At 41.2% G+C, this 25,857-nt stretch overlaps 1 protein-coding gene across 1 annotated transcript; it reads right to left on the bottom strand.

Moving 5' to 3' along the window:
- Positions 1–3,875: 3,875 nt before the first annotated feature.
- On the bottom strand, positions 3,876–22,812 carry rbbp8l (retinoblastoma binding protein 8-like). The gene is made up of 16 exons (XM_034142671.1): positions 22,734–22,812; positions 19,526–19,607; positions 19,340–19,366; positions 17,005–17,087; positions 16,857–16,899; positions 15,474–15,569; positions 14,867–14,979; positions 14,132–14,207; positions 13,353–13,519; positions 13,222–13,265; positions 12,608–12,669; positions 10,771–11,500; positions 9,937–10,033; positions 9,789–9,847; positions 5,966–6,110; positions 3,876–5,099 (listed from the first exon to the last, which is right to left on the bottom strand). The coding sequence occupies exons 1-16, from the start codon at positions 22,810–22,812 to the stop codon at positions 5,038–5,040; spliced, it is 1,965 nt and encodes a 654-aa protein (XP_033998562.1). The 3' UTR covers positions 3,876–5,037.
- Between the last annotated feature and the right edge of the window lie 3,045 nt (positions 22,813–25,857).

Genomic DNA, 25,857 nt, shown 5'->3' with positions numbered 1-25,857 from the left:
TCAAAAACTAATACTTCTGCAGTCTAGCTGCAGCTTCTAGCTACGGTCTTCTGTTCAAAAAAGGACACTGAATGTCCTGAATGTGGCATCACAAACAAGACTTAAGTCTGAACACAGCAGACAACAGGAGTATTTACAACAGCATATAAAAACAAAAATAGTGCATGTGGGTGCACACTTACATTCTCTGTTTTACTGTTACATTAATCCCATGATTGTAGGAGATTAAGTTAGCTTCATCATATCTCAATCAGTGATTAAAGGTAGGGTAGGTAAGTTTGAGAAACCGGCTCGAGATACACTTTTTGTTATATTCCATGGAATGCTCTTAACATCCCGATAGCAATGAATATCTTAAGTGCTTTGACAAAAAATCCATAAAAAAATGTCATCTGTGGAAGCCGTAGTACTGTAAAAAGCACGACCAATCATTTTAGCCGGCCCGGCTAAAATAACTGGATGGCCTACCTGCCTGTCAGCCTTCCATCTGTGCACAAACTTATCTCGTGCCCTCATTGTTCATGTGCGCGTTCGTGTGTGTTGGAGGAGGGGCTCTATAAGGAAGTGGCAGATTTTCTCCGGTTGTGTATTTTCAAATTCTAGCGATCTCGAGCCGGTTTCTCAAACTTACCTACCCTACCTTTAAGTGAATAATAAAGTTTCTATCAGATTACAATCAGCCTGTCACTCATTATTTTCAGGAGGGGGGCCGGGTTTGGAGCAGCAGAGAGGAGACGGTGATCGCGGAAGCTTTCCTCCTGCCTTCACAAACTTTACACACGTATTTATCGTCTGAAAATAGAGGACATTCATACTCTGCAATCCAAGACTTAATTAAATCCACCAAAAACCTGACATGACGACAACGAGTGTTTTTCAAAAACATAAATCGTTGTGTGTCTGAGCCGCAGCGACACGGAGTGATTCAGAGCGGGTCATTCTGCTGTTGGTTCTGGACTGGTGCTTGTGTTGGTGGATAAAGCAGACTGCTCCGTGTTTGGAGTCGCTGTGCCGCTGTCACTTCTGTTCCCTGATCTCTGCGTCACCGACCGATTTGATATTCGTGTGACAGAAAAAAAAACGTTATTTCCAGCCGCAGCCGGAAGATCGGGAAGCAACGTTACTATGCTATAATCGATTATGTTCTGTCCCTGCATCGATGCAGAATCGTCCACGTCCGCATCACAATGCATCGTAGAAACAATTAATTTCAACACCCCTATCGGGCATGGGCGGTGTGAACAAAACGGGGGCTGAAAAGAAAAAACGGTTCCAAACCAGAAGAGCGCAAGCACGGAGCTAGAACAGGAACCGCGTTAAGGGCCTTAAGTCACACAGTCCGCAGTGTTTTGGGTGGATTTGTGTGCCTAGACATAACCAAACTGTCTGCTGGTGTTACGGCCCGTCCACACGGCGGCGTGCGCTGAAGCTTCAACGCTTCTGCTCATTGACTTTGAATGGGGTGACGTCACGCTTTGCCGAACTGCATTGTGGTTCCGTCGCTTCGCTTTGCTCGCGTTGCTCGCTTCAATAGAATATAATTGGCAACAGTGACTTGTATAACACCCTGCATGACTTCAAAGTAGAGCAATGTTCTACTTTTGAAGCTTCGACGGAAGCGTCAGCCAATCAAATCATATGCCAGTGCAAGCTCTAGCCAATCAAACCGCGTCCTTGTGTGTCCGGGGCGGGAGATTCATGTGATTGGTTGTGGTCGAGTTTCAGACACGCCCACCGGCAAGCTTCAATGCACGCCGCCGTGTGGACGCTGCGTTAGGGTTACGCAGGTTGGACTCCATTGTTTACTTCCATCACCAGGGTTGGGAGGGTTACTTTGTAAATGTAATCAGTTACTGATTACTGATTACATGGCTCTGAAAGTAATCCGAATACAGTTACAGTTACGTGTCTTAAAAAAGTAACGTAATCAGATTACTTTTAGATTACTTTTGGATTACTTTATTTTTCCATCACAGATGGGTATGTTTTGGTGAACAGGAGACACAAAAAGCAAAAGGAAACTGAACGTGTTTTTACTGTTTTAATGGCTTATCAAGAGCACAACTGAAACATAACATCTGAAACGATGTAACAACATAATACACTTTTTGGGGATGCAGCTTGGGATGTGAGGAGTGAGGGACACGGCTTAGAACCGGCCTGTCGCCTTCTGTCCTGCCAGTGTTGGCAGGACATGAATTAAAATGTCGAACTCGGACTTCATTTTAAGGACATTTCGGCCAGGGGTGTAGAGCTATATTTGCTTAAGCACCGGATTGGCACTTCATGAAATCTCTGCAGCACAAGGAGGCAGCGGGAGGGTTAACTCAGCCTCTGAGAAGAGGAGCGCGCAGTGCCTTTCACGCACCGCCTTCACTGCGTTTACCTTCAGAATCATTAGAAAGGCTAAAGAGCGACCGCAGGCTGATGTGTTTTAACCACACACACCTCTACACACACACGATTTAAACGCAGACTTTTGTTCCTCCATGTTTCGTTGTTATTGTTTCACTGAGCGGACCCGCACATTTTTTTCAAACGCTCCCTTTTTTGGTCCATCTGCGGCGGTAATAGGTTTTGTGCGCTGTGATGATTCGGCTGTACCTTTAGTAATGAATATTAAATGTTGTGAGGAAATCTTTCCACCAATAATTCCAATAAGTAATCCAAAATGTATTCACTTCAGGTTTACGAAAGTAACTGTAATCAGATTACTCGTTTTTCCAATGTAACGCGAGCTGAATACAGTTACTTGATTTTTGTATTCTGATTACGTAACGCCGTTACATGTATTCCGTTACAACCCAACCCTGTCCATCACATAGTGACATCATTATGTAACACTTGCGCTACTATTGGCTAGCGCTCCAACACATCGTACGTGATAGGCTGAAGGGGCGGGACATCTCTAAGCGGTTGACCAATCACGATAGAGGTGGCCAGCTAACCAATCAGAGCAGACTGGGCTCTGGTTTCAGACAGAGGGTGAAAAGAGGTGCTGCAGGCAGGCAGTATGAGAAAAATAAAGAGCTTTTTGAACTTTAAAGCATGGAGACATGTTACAGTAGAGACACAAAATACTGATATGAACCTGAGAATGAGCAGAATATGTGTCTCGTTTTGTTTGTGTTGTGTTGTTTGAGTTTTTCCTTGCAGCTGTCTCTCATGATGGGACTTGTTGGTTATACATATGGATATATATTTAATTGCTTTATATGTTGCTGGATAATTTAATATTTAATTATACACTTTCAGTAGTTGGTTGTTGATGAATATTAGTGATAGTTTTATTTTAAATATAAATCTGCAAAATGTAACTTGGAACTTGTAGTGAAGGAGAAGTATTGTGTAGCAGTAATTGGAAATACTAAAGTAGAAGTATCTCAATGTTGTACTAAAGTACAGTACTTGTAATGTAGAGTTACGGTTAGTTTCCATCACTGGAAACAGCTTACCTAACACAGCTAATTTACATCCGTCACTTCCAGCTTGCAGAAATACAACCACATTTCATCTGCACAAGCAGAACAAACTCAAATAAATTAGAGGAACTGCTCTGCAGTGTGGCTCACTGTTAGATTGTAGCTTTACAGAAACATGTGATCTGTGAATAGAATATAATTGGCAACAGTGACTTGTATAACACCCTGCATGACAACATTCTGATGGTTTCCACTTGTTTCTACATCCCTGATTATTAACACAACTTGTTTTGCATAATGTCCTGAACAAACATCAGACGTGATGTTACTTCTATTTCCAAGAACACTCATCAATATTCACCAAGGGCAATTCACCCTACAGGAAGTGTGTGTTGATCCAGTTTAGGTACCATATATCGGAGCTGAATCACATACAGTGGGAGCTACAGAGGCAACGTTCAAGGACGGGAGTTTATTTCAGCATGAGAAGTAGTGTGTTCAGACAAAAATGTGTATAAGTGTACATTTTGTCATTTTGAAAACAAAATTGACCAAGAGCAGACGGCAACACTAAATCACTATTAAAGTCAATGCAATAGTACGTACAGTCAATCACATTTGAATAATCAACGAGATACCACTGGCAGGGGGAAAGCTATTAGAGAGACATGATAGAAAAATAAAAGTCTATATAAAGCAGCATTAAAGCTACAAAGGCTTCAAGTGCACAACAGAAAAAGAGCAGAAGGGAAAATAACAATCTCATATGCAGGGTAAATACTGGCTGATTCTGCCTATTGATTGGGACATCTCCATTAAAAAAATATGTTCTATATTCACACAAAATGGATATTTATTGACTTTAGAGTGATGATTCACAAAAGTAGGCTAGGCGTTATGAAGTGACTCTGTCAATTATTACTTTTATCCACCCGGCTTACCACAAGTTTTCACAGCTGTGAACGGAAAGTTAATACTTGCAAAATATGTGCATTCTGTAAATGTAAAAGAGGAAGAGGAACATGTTTTTTTTTCTCTTTCTCTTCTTTGTTGGTAACTTAAGACGCCGTAAAGGGCGGGGAGACTCTGAGGCAAAAATAGCCAGGCAGTTACAGTAATGCCAGGAAAGTGAAATAATTATAAACACGTTACATGAAGTTATGATAGTGTGGGATAGGAGTTTTCCAAATGGCTTATATGATTAAACAGCTATTTTCTACAATATTTAACAATTTATTAGAAATGTCAGATTAAAGGTCAAGAGTAAGTTAAAGGCCTTTTTAGTGTTTTACAAAGGGGCAGGGGGGGAAATGACAGTGCTGTTCTCTACTGCGATGAGCAGTGATACTGCATTTGAAATAGCCGTGGTGATCAAATTTGAACCAATCAACAGCTTCAAAATAAGAGACTGCACAGAAGTCACACTATGATATATTTGTGTTGCACAATGTGTGACTTTTTAAGCCACTTCTCTTACGAACAACTATAAATGGCCAAACAGAATGCTGATGGGCATATTTATGCCATTAGGATTGGATTTGGATTTAGTGACACCCATTTCAATAATCTGACACAGGTCTGAGTGAGATCACGAGACCATGGGACATGGTTCTCTTCAGCGAGGGCTCCTTTCCTCAGTTCTCACGGTGATCTTGACCTTCTTCTCCTTCTGGGTGTCTTTAAGGGAAAAAAAGGAAAATTGTTCCAAACAGTTCCTTTTGGTTAGGGAGAAAAATTGTCCAGCAAATCATTTTTAAATGTATATATGAAGCAGAAAGCAGAAAAAAGACTGACAATAGTTGACACTATATCAGATTAGCTTTCTTTACAAGAGTTGTATTAGAGTATCTATCCTGCTCTCTGTATGCTTAATAATTGTGGTGTTTCTGTCTTACAGAGATAGAGATAAATCATCATTATGACAGTTGTATAATTACAGAGTTTGCTGTGTGGATTAAGATGCAAAGACATTTACACCTTATCCATTACATTCTGGTTTAATTGTTATTGAATGATAGATTTTAGCTGGTTTGAGACAACATGCAGGGTTTTCAAGATCCTCCGCCATGGTGGTTTTGTTTAGGGGTCGATATGGGTTTGATTTTGTTTGTTTGTCTGTCTATTTGTGCACGATTAGGGAAAACTGTGGGCCCGGTTCTCACAAAACTTGGTAGAAGCAAGAATAATAGGATGGGAGGATGTAAATGATAAAGAGAAGGAGACCAAGTACAGAGCCCTGGGGGACACCGTGGGGGACAGAGGCTGTGGGGAATTTGCAGCTGCTGATGGAGAAATATTGATGTCGGTCGGAGAGGTACGATTTAAAACAGGAGAGGGCGGTAGTGTAGAACTGGAGGTGGCTGATGAGGATGGAGTGGTTAATGGTGCTGAAGGTGCAATAAGGTCAAGGAGGATTATGCTTCTTGAGGCATTTAGAAAAAGCTTTAGAAATGCAAATTGATTTGAAGACCACAGACAGAGAAAAAAAAAGAATGTAGGAAAACAAGAAACGTCGAGAACTGAAATGATAAACTTGTGCCTACTGTCTGTCTCAGAGTCCCTGTCGGTCTCTGTCCCCGCAGACGCCCTCCTCCTCTTGCAGCCCTGGCTGCTCTCTCGTTCCGACACACTCCCCTCATCGTCCCGCTCATCTGAGCTGCTCCCTCGCTGTGTTGCTGCTGACGATGACTGTGACAAAGAAGAGGAATCAGAAAGAAACCTTTTTCTCAAGTGAAATCAAACTAGGAAAGCTAATATTTTCTGTCACAAGGGGGTAAGGAAGGCAGGACCCAAACGAAGTATAAAACAAAAGCTTTACAAAAGGCGAGCTTTATTAAATTAAAGCTCGTTCGACAAAACCCTAAAGGAGCAGGCGAGGTAAAATGAAAGGAGAGAAATAAAACAAAACCAGGAATTACACCAGGAAAAGGGAACAGCAAAGAACACCAGGAACAAACTGGTAGCAGGAAACACGACACGGACTGACAATAACACTATGACTGACGGGCATTTATAGAGACAGGACTGCTTTTTGCCGATCTCTCAGGCAAAAAGCACTTTCTTTCAAGATAAGATAAATTCTTCCTATTCCAATCCCAAAAAACTGTTCTCTATATTCTCATCCCTCCTTGACCCCCCCAGAGCCCCTCCCCCTCCTCCCTTCTTCCAAGCGACTTTGTTAACTACTTTGAAAAAAAGGTTGATGATATTCGCTCTTCATTTTCCGACTCACCATTAGTCACCACTGGGTCACCAGTCCCACCGTTCACCCACACACTAACCTCCTTTTCCCCTCTCTCTCCAAATGAGGTTCTTACCCTCATTACCTCTGCCCGTCCTACCACCTGTCCTCTGGACCCTATCCCCTCAAACCTCCTTCAGACTATCGCTCCTGATATTCTACCGTTTCTCACCCATCTCATCAATACTTCTCTAACTTCTGGTCACTTTCCAAACAGTCTCAAGGAGGCAAGAGTAAACCCTCTCCTAAAGAAACCCACTCTCAACCCGTCCGATGTTATAAACTACAGGCCTGTCTCTCTCCTCCCATTCCTGTCTAAAACACTTGAACGCTGTCTTTAAACAACTCTCCTGTTATCTCCATCAGAACAACCTTCTTGATCCGCACCAGTCTGGTTTCAAGGCAGGTCACTCCACAGAAACTGCTCTCCTTGCTGTCTCTGAGGAACTGCACACTGCTAAAGCAGCCTCCCTCTCCTCTATCATCATCCTTCTGGACCTGTCTGCTGCATTCGACACGGTGAACCATCAGATCCTCCTTCACACTCTCCAAGAACTTGGAGTTTCAGGCTCTGCACTTTCCCTCCTCACCTCATACCTCAAAAACCGCACCTACAGGGTAACTGTCCGACCCTTGTCAATTATCTACAGGGGTCCCTCAGGGCTCTGTCCTTGGTCCCCTCCTCTTCTCTCTGTACACAAACTCGCTCGGATCTCTCATTAACCCACATGGTTTTTCATACCATTGCTATGCTGACGACACTCAATTAATTTAGTCTTTTCCCCGTTCTGAAACCCAGGTTGTCGCACGCATCTCTGCTTGTCTAGCAGACATCTCTCAGTGGATGTCTGCTCACCACCTCAAGCTCAACCTTGACAAGACTGAACTGCTTTTTCTTCCGGGAAAAGATTGTCCCACTCTTGACCTAACAATCAACATAGGCCCCTCTGTTGTTTCCCAGACTCAGACTGCAAAGAATCTGGGTGTGACCCTAGATAACAACCTGTCCTTCACTGCAAACATCGCTGCAACAACCTGCTGCTGCAGATACACTCTTTACAACATCAGGAGGATACGTCCCCTCCTGACCCAGAAAGCGACACAACTTCTGGTCCAGGCTCTCGTCATCTCATGCTTATGGCGCATTTCCACTGCAGGGCCTCGCACGGCTTAGTACGGTATAGTTAGGCCTTGGTAGGCCAGGCTCACTTTATGCTGCGTTTCCATTACAGTTTAGGAACTGGGGTAGTAACTATAGTAACGCAGTGTAGGCGGAGCCGTGACGTCATCTTCAATGCGAAACACAAAACCAACATCAGCCGTTAGCTGTTAGCACTCAGAGCTCACAGCTCCTCATATCTGTTCAGAAACTAGACAAAAGTTAAACAAGTACAAACCACAGACTGTCTGTGTCATGGTGAATACAGTCGCTGGTTTATTTATGTCTGTATAGGCCGTTGTTGTGAGTGTGGACGGTCGGAGCATATACTGCGTTAGCTTAGCCGATCTCCATTCAGAAAAGACGCATTTTAAAAGGTTTTTCGCCTGCCGTCTGTCTGCAGACTTGTCAAAGCATTAATTCATGGTTTTTACTAACCGGTATCAGTATGTTGTTACTTCGGCATCATTTTGAAATGTGTATTACAATTAAATCACGGTCAAATATGTTCATTTTGTTGTAGTTGCCAGCGATTCTCTCACTAGTTTAGCATACTCAGCCCGGTTGTTGGCCCGGAAAGAACCTTGATTTTGGAGAGCCAGAAAACTGTGAAAAAGTACCTGCTAGCCGGAACTACGCCTAGTGGAAATGCAACCAAAAACGGGCCGGGCACGGCACGCTTAAACCGCGCTGTAGTGGAAATGCGCCATTAGACTACTGCAACTCCCTCCTGGCTGGTCTACCTGCATGTGCCATCCGACCTCTGCAGCTCATCCAGAATGCAGCAGCGCGTCAGGTCTTCAACCTTCCTACATTTTCCCACACCACACCGCTCCTCCGCTCCCTTCACTGCATCCTTCCAGTAACTGCTGGAATCCACTTCAAGACACTGGTACTTGCGTACCATGCTGTGAATGGTTCTGGCCCTTCCTACATCCAGGACATGGTTAAACCATACACCCCAGCACGTGCACTCTGCTCTGCATCAGCCAAACGGCTCGCTGCACCAGCACTACGAGGGGGACCCAAGTTCCCATCAGCAAAAACACGTCGGTTTGCTATCCTGGCTCCAAAATGGTGGAATGAGCTCCCCATTGACATCAGGACAGCAGAAAGCTTACACATCTTCCGGCGCAGACTAAAAACTAATCTCTTTCGACTCCACTTCGAGCAATACAATTACTAACAAAGCACTTATATACTAACAAAGGACTGGCTTATCTAAAGCCAGTTGAGTAGCACTTGAAATGTTTTGGCTCTATGAAACCTGATGTACTTATATGATTCTGTTTTCTTCAAGTTTGTATCTTCTTGGTCGAATGCACTTATTGTAAGTCGCTTTGGATAAAAGCGTCAGCTAAATGCAATGTAATGTAATGTAATGTTATGACCTTGACAAGATACAGATTGGGAGGGCATGCAAAAACACAAGGGTAACAGGAGAACAGAATCAGGCACAATCAAACTGCAGGGAAAACACAGGAAGTAAAACAAGACAAGAAACCAAGAGAAAATACATTTCCAGATTAAACAGGAACATTAAACAGAAATACTAAGATCATGAACATTTTCCCTTTGACATATGCAAGCACTGCCTGTAGCTGACGCTCAAAGTGCCCTTATTTATTGTTCTGTATTTTTTGAAGAGTGCTTAATGTATGCTTGAACTTTGTTTTATTTTGTAAAAATGATGAGAGTTGTCTTTCCGGAAGTCATGTGACCTCTTGCCCCGGATGTTTATATTGTGTTTGTGAGAGAGTAAAAGGGCGATAAAAGTGTCAACGATGTGATAACGTAATTCTACTGCTGGTCTACTCGGCGAACACGTTTTCACGGTGTTTCATGATTGTACAAAGAAGAGAATAAACGTGATTGTGGACATCAGTTCGATACGTAAAGTTCTTTCAAGACCAGAGTAGTTACACTGCCTTTACTGTATTTGCTTTGTTGACTTGAATGGACGTACCTTGCTTTTTGACGTTAAGGATTCTTGCAGAGCAGAATTCAGACTCTCCAGCACCACTACTGTTAAAGAAACATGAACCCAGTAAGTAGAATAAAGGTAGAAATGAAGAAACACACAGACGAGTGCAGTGTGAATGTAAGCTGTTCACCTGGACGCAGTGATATGGTGAGGACAGGCACCTTCTTCTCGTTGCTTTGGTCGGTCTTTCCATTCAACTCCTCTTTCTGATCATCCTCTTTGAATACCTGCCGTGACAAGACCATTATACCATGAATCCTTTTTGTCCCTTTTACCGTTACCTCCATGTCTTCCAAGGTGCTTTCACACCTGTAGTTCAGTTCATTTGGTCTGGGAAATTGTTTTATTACAAGAGGTAAACATATAGTTAGACAGACTGAGAGGTAAGTTTCTGGAAAGTTTTGTCAATCCTTCTGCATCATCAGCACCCACGTAGGGACATCAAATTATATGATTGACAGAAGTTCATGGTGCTCTTTAACGCTTCAGATATATATTTATGTTTGGTGTCAAAAAGAGCCCTCAAATAAATAAGTCATAAGCATTATAAGTCATATTTGTCATGAATAACAAACCGTACTAATCGGGCAAAGGGCCCACAGTTTATTTTGAACCAAAAGACCATTAAGATTTGAAAGCACACACTGGCTACTTCACTCAACTTGCCTCACAAAATCTAATTTACCAATTTGGATTGTACCCACTCTTGTGTAAACGAGAGAGTTGCTGAATCCTTTCATTGGTAACCAAATGGATGAAGTGGTGTGGTGTTCGTGTAGCTTTGCCAACCACCATTTGAATGAAAACACTGTTAAATCTCAGAGATATGAAAAAAAGAAGATTCAGTCACTATTGATGATTTTGTAGGATATCCAATGACGCGCTACTGAATATTTTCTCTGATCAATCAGCAGGTTACAGGGTTGCCACCATTTAGTCCCACTATTATTGGCAAAAAATGTACCTTGTTATTATGGTCGTGGGCAGACTCTTTGTCTTGTTGTTTGCCTGGTGGGGTAGAGGAGCTTCTGGGGGGGAGGACAGGAGGAGATGAGGACACTGGTCCGTGTGCAGATTGATTGGCCTTCCCATCCTTGTCAGGGCTCCTTTGTCCTCTGTCTTCACCTTGTAAGGCTATGGGTGAACAATCTCTTGGCGTTTGGTTGGTGTTGGACTTTCCTCTATCTGATAGGTCCAGAGGCCCATCGCATGTCCCTCTTAGCTCTGAAAAGACCCTTTCAGTCTTAGATGGTAGGATTTGCTTCTTCTCCAGGGGCATAGTTTGACTGTTCACAGTATCTGACATACTTCTCAACCGGACCACCACAGTGGGCTCGTTGGCCAGGGGTTGAGGGGTGCTGTGCCTGGTCAGGCTGAACCCCTGTCTTCTAGGGCTGGCATGATGGCTGGTGGGGATCAGGTTAGGATAGCGTGGCGGGTTTGGTCTCTGAGAAGGTTGCACCACCAGGCTGGTCCCCGGAGCAGGCGGGCTGACCCAATCAGAGGACTCAGAGAGGTGCCAGGGGAGAGTGGCAGGGCAGGTCTGGATTGGCTGAGGACGGCAGGGGACGGGAGCATGGAGCACATGTCTGCTGGGTCTCCCTTCTCCACCAGTTAACGTAGGAACGTTCTTAAGAAGCAGAGCTTGAGGAGGGAGGGAGGGTCGCTGGTCCAGACCTTCTACACTCTGAGATCTGAGAAACAGAGGCCAGGCAGACAGGGGGGGGGGGGGTCACATGTCAGAGCAGGTCATCAGACCACAGGGTTGGGCAGCTGCATTACTTACTAACTGCACTGAACAAACTGAGACGTTGACTTTAATTAAATGTATTATGTCAACAGATTTCAAATAACTGTATTAGGTTAGTTAAAATAAATAACATGAAGTTTAAATAAAGATGAATTAGGTTCATCTTAAAAGTATTTCTTTCAACTAACCTAATACAGTTGTGTGAAATGTGTTGACATAATACATTTAGTTAAAGTCAACGTTTCAGTTTGTTCTGTGTGTTATATGCAAGCCTCGGAGGGTTATTTTAAATCAGTAACCTAATCTGAGTATCAAAATATAAAAGTAATGTATCCTGATTACTTTCTGTTACTTTTAGATTATCTTAATATCAAATGTGATGCAAATAAAACAAGAGAAAATAACAATAAGATGTTTTTTACTTAAGTGTAACAATGTAACCAAGAGAAGTAGAAACCAAGATACATTATATCAAAATGCAGTAACAGTCATAGTTCACAAATGCTGCGAAAGCATTAGTCAAAAGCTAAATGTATTGTGTAACTGTTTAATAAACCAGGTGTCCACCTACTGCATTACAAATACAAGTATTTAAAATAAATAATTAAAGTACCCTAAATATAAACCTTAAAGAAAATTCATTCAGTATGCTCTCCTATAATATATCCATCTTTATTTAAAAATGTATTGTAACACTGTTATCCTCATAGTAATCTCAATTTTTTTGTAAATGTAACAGAATTCTGATTTTTGATATGCAATTGTAATCAAATACAGTTACCTTACTTTCGTATCCTGATTACGTAATCTCGTTACATGTAATCTGTTACTCCCCAAACCAGATTATATGATTACTTTTTTCAGAAGTAGGGAAAACTTCAAATCTCTATTGGGAGTGCTGACTTTTGTTCTTCTTTCCATTTTTGTCTCTATCTTTTCTCAGTTGTCTTTGGATAAATATTGCACACCCAATCACCGATGTGTTCCATTTACTGTTCCATTTTACCCTATTACAGCATATTGTATTATTTCCTACGTGGCTGTGTCTCACCTCCTCTCTCCAGCACGGGGTATGCTAGGTTCTGTTTTCCAGGAAAGAGGCTTATATGAATCCTGTTAGAATTATGGAAAGAGAGAACAAAATGTGTGGCTATTCAGTATCACATTCATAAAGGTATAATTTCACATTTTCACATCATGCAAAATATGAATCTATTCAGGAAGAAAATGACCAGTAAAAAAAAGCGACATAGCTAGCCTGGCTCCATGCAAAGGAAATGAAATGATCTACACACTTCTCGAGGATTGACAATAAGGAGATTGATTGAGCGTTAAACCTGCAGTTAGGTTAATGTTTCTGTTTGGGGTTTTTTACACTGAAAAAAGTGAAACGTTGACTTTAATTTGTTATTATGTCAACAGATTTCCCCTAACTGTATTAGGTTAGTTGAAAGCAATTATATTAAGTTTAAATAAAACAATATTAGATTCAACTTAATTGTATTGCTTTCAACTAACCTAATACAGTTATGTGAAATTTGATGACGTAATACATTTAATTAGTCAACGTTTCAGTTTTTTCAGTGTACCTTTGGACAAAGTGAGGCTAGCTGTTTTCCCTTTCTTTTAACTCTTAACTCTTATGAGAGTGATTTAGAAACTTACATAGTGGTTTCTGTTGATCCATCTCAGTTGTCTGTGTTGAGCTTCTGTTTGATCACAAACATAATCTAATGTAAAATTGTGAGCATGATAATCAATAAATACACAAGCAAACAGCTCTTCCTCATTCTCACCTTCACTTCTCTGGTCTGCCTCAGTTTTCACCACAACATCGCCATCTTCTGGCTGGTTACCGGCCCTACTGGTTGCCGTGCGGACGAGGGCCACGGGGCCCGAGGGGGGGGAGAGGTCGGGGGGGCTCTGTGCTTTGACCTCTGTGCTGCTGTCACTCTGGCCTCTGCTGCACACACAGGGTTATGTTTTATTACAGCAGGGGGGCTTTGTGGGAGGGGGCCTTCAGGCAGACCACCCTCCATTGTCAGATACTGGTCAAACGCCAAACATGTGTTCACATATATACAGAGGTGGAAGAAGTACTCAGATTATTTACTTAAGTGAAAGTAGCATTTCTACAGTGTAAAAGTGCTCGGCTAAAGTAAATGTCCTGCATTCAAAATATATTTAAAGTATCAAAAGTAAAAGTACTTAATATGCAGAATGACCCATTTAAGCACCATATCTTTTTAATTTGTTGTATCAGTTATTTGTGCAGGCTGTGGAGGCTCTGTATCTGTTCATCACTTCAGTTGCACTTGGTAAAATTGGGTTTATTTGATTTAATTTATATAATAATGTGTTGCTTAACCTATAATAATTTACGATCATGAATGATCTGATTTATATAATTGTATTCATAGTTTACAAATCTGCAGAGTAGCTAGTAACTAAATATGTGAAATACATGTAGTGGAGTAAAAAGTACAACAGTGGCCTACAATATGTAGTGAAGTAAAAATATGAAGTAGCATAATGTGAAAATGTACAAGAGTTTGAGTAATGATGATATACTAACTCGAGTGCTGCTCGTAAACTCCGGAGCTCCTCTCGCAGCCTCTTGTTCTCTTTTTTCTGGTTGTTCATTTCTCCCGCTACAAGACAGACAACAAGCCATGATCAGAGCTTTGGACAACAACGTTTACTTTTCAAATGTATTATTAGGTGAAAGAAAAAACATGGATAGAGTTTGAAAGAGAGTTGTTCTTAATGGAAAAGGCAAAGAAGTATGACAGCGTTTTCGGGCCAGCGCAGGTTCAAATGAAATCACAGAGCAGGTGGAGGGGGGGGGGGGGGGGGGGGGGGGGGGGTGGGGGTAATATATATAAAAAATATATTTCAGAGATTAAAATAATGAAATGTTCAAAATTAACAATGATGAACATGTAAATATAAAAATGTTCCCCATGTACATCAAAACGATAGGTCATTGTTGATGCTGACCCATCTATCTTTGGCTGTACTATAATAAGGCAAAACTATACAAAAATTAAATAAAGCATAATAATAATAACAGTAAACATCTTACCAAAATACCCATTCTCTAGGATAATAACGTGTCCAATTTGCAAAGAAAGAATCTGAAATACTAAGATGAAAATGTACCATACAATCCTTATATGCCGTCTTAAAGAGAGATAAGAAATATATCAAATGAAAAAGTTGTAATGCTGATTCAGTCTGACGTGACAGAGTATGATGAAGGTGACAGATGGGAATGGATGATCAGGGAATTGAAAGGCAAGCAGAATACCCAGCAGGGAGAGGTTGTGCAGGCTCTGGATCTGAGACGCTTCAAACTCCTGCTGTCTTCTCTTAGCCACTTCCTGAGTCACCGTGCACCTGTCACACAGCCCGGCCCTCAGCCTGAAACACACATCAGATACTCCATAACACACATCCTCTTTTTACATTCACATACATCACACACAGGCCACAGTGAGACCACAACACTTTGAATTCAGTCAACTAAGTTGAATTTAATTATAAGCATTCAATTGCACCATTTCCTAATTCAATACACCTTGTGGTCGATAATGTTAGCAAACATTAAACAGATTCTATTGTGTTAATGACATTCATGTTAGCTGACTTTTTTCCACTTGTGCTACTATTAACCTATAGTGTTTGTATTACCATTATATCATTTTGCCAAAGTGTTTGTAATACATTTTTGATTCAACCATTATTTAACCAGTAATACATTGAGATCAAAAACCTATTTTTCAGAGTGTGCTGGCCAAGACAAGCAACAAAAAAGTACCCAGTGTGTGTAGGCATCACAAAGACACATGAACAACATGTCCTAAATGGAAGAGAACTATCAATTATAATTTCTAGAACCACAGTGGCATCCGTACCTGTTCTCCAAGGTCTTGATGTTCTCTGTGAGGTGTCTCTGCTGTTCTTTCATCTGCTGGTTTTTGGTGAACAGATCTTCCATTCGCTTTGTATCACTGTTTACATGCAAACACACATAGAAACACACATACACACACTCACTGTCAGATACACATAAAACAAGAATAAGGCTGCTATCTGAATGTTATGAGATCACACAGCGTGTCTGATTGATATGTTCAGTGAGAAAGCATTGTTGTGATAACACACACATCAGTTAGTAGAATCAGAAAACAATCCCTGTGCCTTTAAAATATCACATGCTGTTCTTAACATGTAAATACACCCTCTACTTATGTTCATGTAAAGTTATCCATTACATTGATTATGTAATACTTATTGCAGCACTCTTAGCACTAATGTGTTGTTATCTACAGGTTACAGAAACGGGTGACTTACATATAAACATAGTATTTGTTGTTCATTGTTGCGTTTATTTTTACGTACTGGTATTTTATTCTTGTGTAATTTTGTTCTTGTTTTAGCTGTGCTTCTATCTCTATTTCTAATGGAACTGTACGTTCATTGAGAGCAACATAAACCCGAGTCAAATGAATTGTATCAGAACACAGACATATACAACATCACTGATTCACCTATGAGCATTTAAAATACAAGAAACTGAACAATTCTGCACTAATGGTCAGTGCTGTATTAATGTATTATTGGATTTTAATTATAATTACACATCAGCATGTAAGCTCTACTTCTGCTAAGCTGAAGCATACTGTCATCTGGAATGGAATGACATCAATGCAGTAAAAGGAGTTGATCTGACTTTAAGTTACAGGTAAGGCACAACCTGTACAGCACAGTACGTCTGACGAGTTATACCAGCTGACATTCTAATGAATCAGCTATTGAGCCACATTAACTGGACCAGTGTTTGATAGAGATGAGATGATTCACTATACGATGTAAGGACATTCTTGAATAGAGTGGTGCAAGAACAAGTCGTTAAACCTTGGTATGAGTTAGCATTTGACCACTTAAGCTACCTCATCTCTGAGTACTTCTACCACGTCTGCCAAATATGTTGTTATATTGCTAGGCATCATCACTGTAACTTTCTATTGTAGCAATGATCTAAAATAAGACGACCTCTCTACCAGGATGATTTTCCACTGGTTTTAAAAAGAAACTAAACAAAGTGTTGTGACTCAGACTGAATAACTTGTTGCAACATGAGCTTCCTCACAAGACATGACACGGACACACACGGGGCCAGGTGCAAGAGCAGCCCGGTCCACACACTGCTGGCTCTACGGCTAAACTTGAATATCTTGTAAGCGTTGTCTAAACACGACCATTGTAAAACCTCAGGGGGTGAGAGATCCACCCACCAGCCTTTCTTGTTGGACAGCTCTTGGATTTTCATCTGCCACCCTGAAAGTCAAACACACATGGTTTTAACCCTTGACACAGGATACTCTGCACATTACAGCTGCTTTACAACTTTTGATGGCTTCTGGTTTCCCGTTTTACACTCACCTTCAACTTCCCGCTCGTGGACCTCCCTCAGTTTCAGGAGCAGGCTGTTGAAGCACTCCATTGTTACCTCCTCTGATTTCAGTCTGATTGCACAACAGAAGAGAGACAGAAAATATTTTGTCAACGTTTTGGATTGATTGAATGAAGCTGAAAGCGATGATAATGCATTATAAACAGACTTAAGTAACATTACAATCTGCGTATAGTACTGCATAATCACACAGTGAGTTCTCCTAGATATTGTAGAAGGCACAACAAGAGGACAGAATTAAAAGAGCTCCAGTTGGCCTTCAACTAGGAAATAAACTTGGAATAATTGATAGAAATATGACCTTTTTGATTGTTACATGTACAGTGAAAAACTGAAACGTTGACTTTAAATAAATGTATTATGTCAACAGATCTCACATAACTGTATTAGGTTAGTTGAAAGCAATAATATTAAGTTGAACCTAATATGTTATTTAAACGTAACCTTATTGCTTTCAACTTACCTAATACAGTTATATGTTATTAGTTGACGTAATACATTTAATTATAGTCAACGTTTCAGTTCTTTCAGTGTATGAATGTAAAGAAGGTGGCATCAGATCTGTGTCTTCATGTATTTGCTCCATCTGTTTGCATTGCACTTTGCTTTATTTACTTTTATATACACCAACTAATACCACCTTAGCAAAGCCTTGTGATATTTATTGCAATTTATGAATGTTTGGCTTTTCAATTATTTTATACGCAGATTGATAATGCGCATAAAACCCTAGATAGTCAATTAAATATCCTTTAGGGTGTATTAGACTTGACAGTACACAATTGTATGGCCATTCACTTTTTCATTCATTCTCTTTCTCCCCTGCACTAAAATAAGATAAATCAACTAATGTGTGAAGATAGTGAGACATTCAAGGTTGTTGGCCGTTGTAGCCTGGGGACTGTGTTGTGTTCCGGGTGTACGTCACACACTGCTGCTGCATAAAAGCTGTTACACGAATGTGGCGGCAAATCTTGTTGTTATATCAAGGATGATAGGAACCCGATAGACTGGTTCTGCGAAGGGTTGTGCTTCAAGTACATAAACCCCAGCTCTTATACATTGTGTCTATGAATGCAGATTAGTACAGCACATGGTGTCGATTTGTGTCACTGATTACAAATAAGATCTTTTGTTGATTTGAAGTCTCAATGCAAGCAGGTGACTTAAAGTGTCACTTTCAGCTTGCTCATTATTTCACATGATCACTATAAGCACATTCATTGAACACTATTGAGCGTTTTGATCAGCGCGGATCAGACGCTCTCAACGTGTCGGGATATGTCAGGAAAAGGGTGTCAGTAGAGCAAGAAAAGACCTGTCTGCCTCCATGTGCCCGCTCTGCTGTCTCCAGATCAGTATTCTCACGCACACACGCACAGGTTGCCAATATGTCTTACCTACTTGTGAACTAGCATTGAATTCCCAGAATCTTTAAATCTGTTATGTCTGACGCTACTCTATGACACTCCTCCCACTATTAGCATTATCACATAAGGTGGAAGTATGCACCCTTGGATGCTCTACACCTACTGTGTAGAAATACATGCATATGTGTGTAGTTGTCAACCTGGCTGCTTATCTCACCACTGGAGCTTCAGCAGAATCAGAATCATATCAGAATCAGAACACCTCCCATCTGCTGCTGCTCTGCTGTCTGACCGAAACCAAACTTGCTTTAAAGCAAATAGCAATACATGATAAATGACAGAACTCCCCCCCCCCCCCCCCCCCCCCACACACACACACACACACACACACACACACACACACACACACACACACACACACACACACATGCACACACACACACACACACACACACACACACAACACGCACACACACGCACACACACGCACGCACAAACACACACACACACTCACACACACAAAGGTGCAAAGCCTGTTACATTGAAATCAGAAGTTAGAAAGACAGAGTTATTTACTTAATTAAAAAAAGAAGGAAAATAAAAGAATAACCTAAATACTTATCATAAGGCATGATGGCAAACACACACACACACACACACACACACACACACACACACACACACACACACACACACACACACACACACATATACACATATGACCCCAGAGCAGATTTATTTTGCACATTGTATTCACTTAATTAAAGAACTTACAAGCAACTATAAATAAAATCAACTACGAGTTGTGGTTGTATGCCAGCTCTGTACTTGCCAGTCCTCCAGCCTGCTGCACATACCTGCCCCCCCCCTCCCTGTCAGGTAATGTATTCCGGCCCTCAGGCAACAACTTCAGCTCATTCAGATGGAAACTCACCTCTGATATCGGAGGCCGTCTCCTGCCCTTCACTCGCCCGGTGCTAGAGATGATCTCAGTGATACAGAGACAGAGCGATAGTGAGGAGAAGAGAGGAGAACAAGGCGAGGGAGAACGCCCCACACCCTCCCCTCTCTCCACCCCAAAAAACCGGTTGGAGCTGTCGTCCCCTTAAGTAACGCAAACACTGAGGCCCGGGCAAGTTGGCCCTTGATTTTCCTGTTCTGCTGAAATCCCACATAACCGGCTAAACTGGTCCCATAAAGCCCTGTGGGGATAGAGAGAAAAACTGACTGGCAAACACAAAGCAGCAGAGCAGAAGCCTGGCACATGGAAATCAGAAGTTAGAGTTATTTATTTCATTCAAAAGAAGGAAATAAAACAAAAACTCAAGTAACTAAGTAGATTTGTTCCATGTTTGCTGCTTTGTACTTCTACTCCACTACAGTTCAGAGTTAAATTGTCTACTTTTTTTACATTTATTTAATACCTTTAACTAAAGGTAAAGTAACTACTTTACAGATGTGGACTAATGATGTGAAATATAATCAAGTGTTAAATCAGACTTTAGTTCCACCTGGAGTAAATTCACAAGCTACCCTGCAGTATACAAAGTCATTCAAACTAGCTGCACCTTTACCAGCTTTGAGAACACTTTAATGATCAATCATTATAAAACATATCATATATATTATTCTGAAATGGACCAATCTGCACAATGACTACTTTTACTTGAGGAACATTTGAAGGACTTTTACTTGTAACAGAGTATTCCTACTCTCTAATACTTCTACTTTTACTTAAAGCTCCCATGTCATGCTTTTCCGGTTATTACCCGTCCCCTTGTGTGTTATGAAGGTTTTTATGCATGAAAACGGTGTGCAGAGTCAAAACCCTCAAAGTACACCCTGTAGCGAGTAAAACTCTAACACAGAAAATACCTCCCCAAAACGCCTCGTTGGAGATACGTCACTGCCCATTTGATTCTTCCGGGTACCGCCTGATGTCATGCGGTACCCGGAACGAAATGGACCAATCCCGAAGAGCTATGGCCACACCAGCAGCGGCGTGTTCCTCCTCCAGAGGTTCGAAGAACCGGCATTTCACAGACGAAAGCTTCCAAAACATTGCCCAGTTTGAGGCCGGATATGCACAGCTTGTTTGGACCGTTTGGAGCAGGGGAAGATCTGGGTATACAACCTGTAAGTTTGCATTGTTATTTGTGTATTTATCAAACAAGACTGTTTAAATGTGTAAACTGTGTTGGACTGCTAAGCCATTGACACAGTGCTAACTAAGTTGCTAGAGTTTCCATATATCAACTCTAATATCAGCAGATGGCCTTGCATACATGTATCTCATAGCAGGAGAATGTCTGCATTCACACACAAAATACCTATTGACAGTATACTCCGGGTGATTTGCCGGTCACGTCGCGAAACGTAATTACATTATAGCTGGCGTAGCGATCTAACACACGGAGCTAGAGCTAGTTTCGGTCAGAAAAACATTTTTGTGATGCTACGTTGCTAGCGTTTAAATATATCAACTACAATGTCAGCAGATGGCCTTACATGTTTGTCATGGCAGGAGAATGTCTGCAGTCACACACACGGAATACTCATACAGTATACTCCGGTTTACCGTACATTGTGACCGTACATATACTGCATGTAGCTAACGAGGCTAGCTGTATGCTAGCGCAAAACAATGTATTCATGCAAGTTACATTGTATGACCGAACGTAGCAGAATACCCGTATACGATTGCAATTATAAACACGTTATTGCTAGCCTAATATGAACCACTAGCTTTTGTTCATAGTAGTTTTATTACACTGCATTATAGTTGCCTTTCCTCCAAGCTAACGTTCATATCGTGTTAGCTACCAAGGTAAACAAAGCTAGGTTAGCATATTAGCAGGCAAGCTGTTCATTACACAACTACTACTAACGAATCTAAAACAACTAAGTTTCTCTAATATTTTGTGATTTGCATTTGATTTCGTCCAGCCAGATCCTGGCGGACAATCCATGACGGGGAAGGGATTCTACTACTACTGAGGGTGCTAAAAGGCACCGCACCGACTGTGCGCAGGCAAGATGCGAGGAGGAGGAATGGATGATATACCGTGTATATATGTATATTTATGTTCATTTTGTACATTTCTAAAAAATAAAGTTTAATGGAAATACTTAGTAGGCCTATCCTTTCTTCCCTGAATTCATATATAGCAAACCATGATTTGATTTCTCATCAAACAGTAGTAGTTTATAACGGGTAAACATAACTTACTCTTTGTTATGAGAGTCGCTCGTAGGCCACAACGGAAAGACAAGGAGACATACACGAGTTTACAAAACCACGGCACATTTATTGTAGTAAATGCAGAGACAGGTGGTCGAGGGGAGAGGGTCGCTCAGTTCGTCCTTCTGCAGCCGCTTTGGAGAGAGACTCCGGGCCGCTGGGATTAATAGCACCGGCTACGGAGGTGTCCGTGATCGCGCTGATTACCCTCTTCAGCTCCACCCCACCGTAAGACAAAGGCCCTGAGGCCGTCACACTCTTCTATAACAACAGTTAAAAATATATATGTATATAAAATATACCGCTGTACCGACGCCATGATAAGACTGATGTTACGCTGAGAGCAGCCGGGAAAAGCACTGACATGGGCGCAGCCTCTCTGGTGGTTGACTAATCAGAACGAGTGGCCGAGCTGACCAATCGGAAGCACACTAGGCTCACAGGGAGGGGGGGGCAAGAGCTCCAACGAGTCGTTTAGTGGAGAAAGTGAATACTGCTGAATACACATGCTTGACAGAGATGCTGTATGCGAAACCAATGTGAGTTTGGAAAATTGCACAGTATAAATCTATTTTAGTATACCTCAACAATGTAATTATGATCAGTGGAAATGGCCATGACATGGGCCCTTTAAGTACGAGATCTCAGCACTTCTCCCACCTCTGATAACCTTGTGATAAGGCAAGATTCATAGCCCATCGAGTGCTGGAATGTAATACATTATATAAAAGACTCCTTGTGTCTCAAACTTTAAACTGTATGAATGTTGGACCCAGAGGTTGGAATCAGGCAGTTGGAGTGAGATAATAGTTATAGTCTACATTTTTGTCCATCACCATAAAGGATTCATATCTTGAATTCTGTTAGTGTGTACCATACTGTGTGAGTGAGAGGAGCCATAAAGCAGCGGCAAGGTGCAGTGGACTCGCTGACAGTGGTGATGGTATGTAAATACTATGAAAAACAACAGACAATAGCACTGGCACGTATGTTGACTCTGAAACTGCACAATAGACATGATGCATGCCTCATCTGAAAAAACGCCATTTCCTGATTCCTAAGCCAGATTCCTTATAACCGGCCTGACGGGGCTGAGGCAGCATCTTCGCTGTCATCCTCCTCCTCCTCCTCTCTGCCCCCGCCGGCTGCCACAGGTTTCGAGACATTCTACACCTACAGTATGAGAAGATCAACAGCATGAACATATGATTATATGTTCTGTTGGAAGAGTTCACTGATGTGACGTCCAGGCATGCAATGGATCCCTCGTGTACAGCAGTGGTTCCCAACCGGCGTTACGGGGGCACCTAGGGGTACTTGAGGGGATTGCAGGGGGTCTGTAGAGAGATTAGGGATTGCAATTTATTTATCAGCCCGGTGTTTGATGGTGTTGATTGATTGCCTCTGTAGCTACGGCGGCACGAATAGCAACGAGCTAACATTAGCTGCAAAATGTTGGTAAGAATGGATGCATGGTGAGGCAGGGACAAAGCTACCGGTCCCATCGCTGCAAAACCGGGTTTAAGATAGCCCAGTAAAGAAGAAAAAATACCAAACACCAGCAGTTCGGTGAGAAATACATTTCTCATCTTAGTTGTACATCTGTTGATCCGTCGCAGCCAGACTTCAGCCCTTTTTATGCGGTGAAGCCTGGCAAGTAATTCTATGAAGCCAGCCCACATGCAGCATCACCGGAGCACCAAACACACAGGGAGTGTTTGTAGGCGAGTAATCACAGATGAGGGAGGGGGTTCTTATAGAATGGCGACCAGCTCAAGGTTGGGAGCCACTGGTGGACAGAACAGACCAAAAGAATAGTTACAATATCAGAGTTCAGGATGACAGTACAGATTTATTTGAAGTATATGGATATGGAGAGGAGTCCAAATACTTGGTGCAGCTTGAAAGACAGACTCTGAATCACACCACTTGGTCTCCACCATGGAGATCTGGGAAGAGGACGGACTACATGAAGGTGTCAGTGACTTCAGGAAACAAACAGAGAGGCTGACTGAGGTCAAGCCTTGTGGCAATTGTCTTATGCGCTATCTAAAAATGTATTGCTGAGATCAAAATGGTAACTTCATGAAAAACTTAGATGATTAACTTATTACAACATGGACAAAGACATTTTATTAATAATCAAAGCACTGTTAAAGTTTGCTGTCAACAAAAAAATACAGCGACCCTCCACACAACTCACCAGAGTTTGGGGGTAACGCGCTACAAAGTAACACGCTACTTTAATCAGATTACACTTGTCTGTAATGGTTTATGGTGCATCTCACGTCCAAAACTAATATAACTAGTAGTGTAACTAATTACTTTCAGCAGTGAGTAATTTAGTAAGTAAGGCATTACTTTTTTAAAGGTAATTAGTAATGTATTACTTTTTTTAAGTAATCACCCCAACACTGCTCTTCACACAGGTGAACAGCTGATTATAATCCCTATGCCTATATCCATGTGACCCACACAAACCAACCCATTGCGATCACACAATAATATATTATAATATTTCAAACCATTACCCATACAAAAAATATATACTACTACAAACCTAATTACTATGAAGGTTTCCCATTTCTCAAATTCCCCTCCTCGACTCCCCTCCTCGACTCCTATCCTCGTGTCTTAGTCCCGCCCACAGGAGATGCGAGCGGAGGAGTCGAGGAGGGGAGCCGAAGAGAGAGGAGGGGAAGCAGCAGCCCAGCTAGCGGGGAACGTTCTCACAACTTTGGCTAACGTTACATATTGGTTCTAATAAGGTTTTAAATAAACGTTTTCATCTGATGTTCAAAGAACCTTTTTAGGATGTTTATTTTTTCGAATAATGTTCCTATTGATTGATTGATTGAAAAGTTTATTAACAGCTTGTATATTGGGTACAGTACAGCTCAAAACATACAATTGTTAAGGGGATGCAGACCAGAGAAAGACTTTCGTCTTGTTTACATCAGGGTCCCCCATTTCCAATTCATCATATCATTTAAGACATATAAGACATATTTGACATACAGATGTAACTATACTATAAGGTTTAAGGTTAACTAAGACATAATGTTTTAACTGCAACATTCAGAGGATGTTTTGAGGATGTTATTGAGGCCTGAGATGACAGAAAGTGTTTTATAAAACGTTCCTTTAATGTGATATGTTAACAAAGGTGGAACGTTTTGCCTGCAACATTCTAAGGATGTTTTTTGGACGTTGTTGGGTAACACATTAAAGATGTTCTTTATAAAACGTTCCCTCAATGTTACATGATAACAAATGAAGAACATTCTCCAAGAAACATTCTGAAAGTGTTTTCAGGATGTTATTCTTTTTTTTATAAAATGTTCCTGTTATGGCAAATATTAACACGGTCATGGTCAGATTTATTTCTAGAGCGCTTTAAAAAACAAACTTGTTGCATTTGTTTGAAAAGAATGTTTTAAAAAAAATCTGATGTCACCATATTTTCCTTTTGAAAAAAACAAACAAGCACGTAATTCATGATAAGCTGTAAGCAGATATTGCATGTTTGCAGTGGCATGTGTGAGTTCCCAGCTAGAAATGTTTGTTACCATTCGTTGTTCTAGGAATGTTTTCAGCGGGACGTTTTATTTTGGTTCCCAGAATGTTCTTCTGAAAGGTAGGATAACGTTCTTTAAAAACATTCTGGAAATGTTTGGTGATAACCTTCTTAAGATGTTTTTGATAACCTTCTTAAGATGTTTTTGATAACATTGTTAGAACATTATGCCCTACTGTTCTTAAAATGTTTTCAGCGGGACGTTTTATTTTGGTTCCCAGAATGTTCTTCTGAAAGGTAGGATAACGTTCTCTAAAAACATTCTTAACATTTTTGGTGATAACTTTCTTAAGATGTATGATCGCATTGAGACAATGAATAGGACGTATAAAAACGAATTTATACATGCCAATATTCACTCACATGCACTTATAATCACACTAAGGTATGTAGGCCCACAGTATTCATAATATCATATGTGTAAAATATCCGAAGATAATCACACTTTTTTCTGACTATAAAGGTTGTGTCTCGTACGTAGGTTCTAACTGTTAGATAAGCTATCCTGCCAGGTGTGGTTTGTGAGGGCTGCGTATAAACAGTGTCCGCTGTTTATGCATATTGGATAAAAATCGTTATTGCACCCTTTAGATTTGAGACCGACAGACATCCCAGCTAGCGGGGAACGTTCTCA

The sequence above is a fragment of the Trematomus bernacchii genome, unplaced genomic scaffold, assembly GCF_902827165.1.
Source record: "Trematomus bernacchii unplaced genomic scaffold, fTreBer1.1, whole genome shotgun sequence".
In the NCBI taxonomy this organism is placed as follows: domain Eukaryota; kingdom Metazoa; phylum Chordata; class Actinopteri; order Perciformes; family Nototheniidae; genus Trematomus; species Trematomus bernacchii.
Note: the sequence above shows the minus strand (reverse complement) of the source record. Positions and strands in the feature narration are given on the sequence as shown.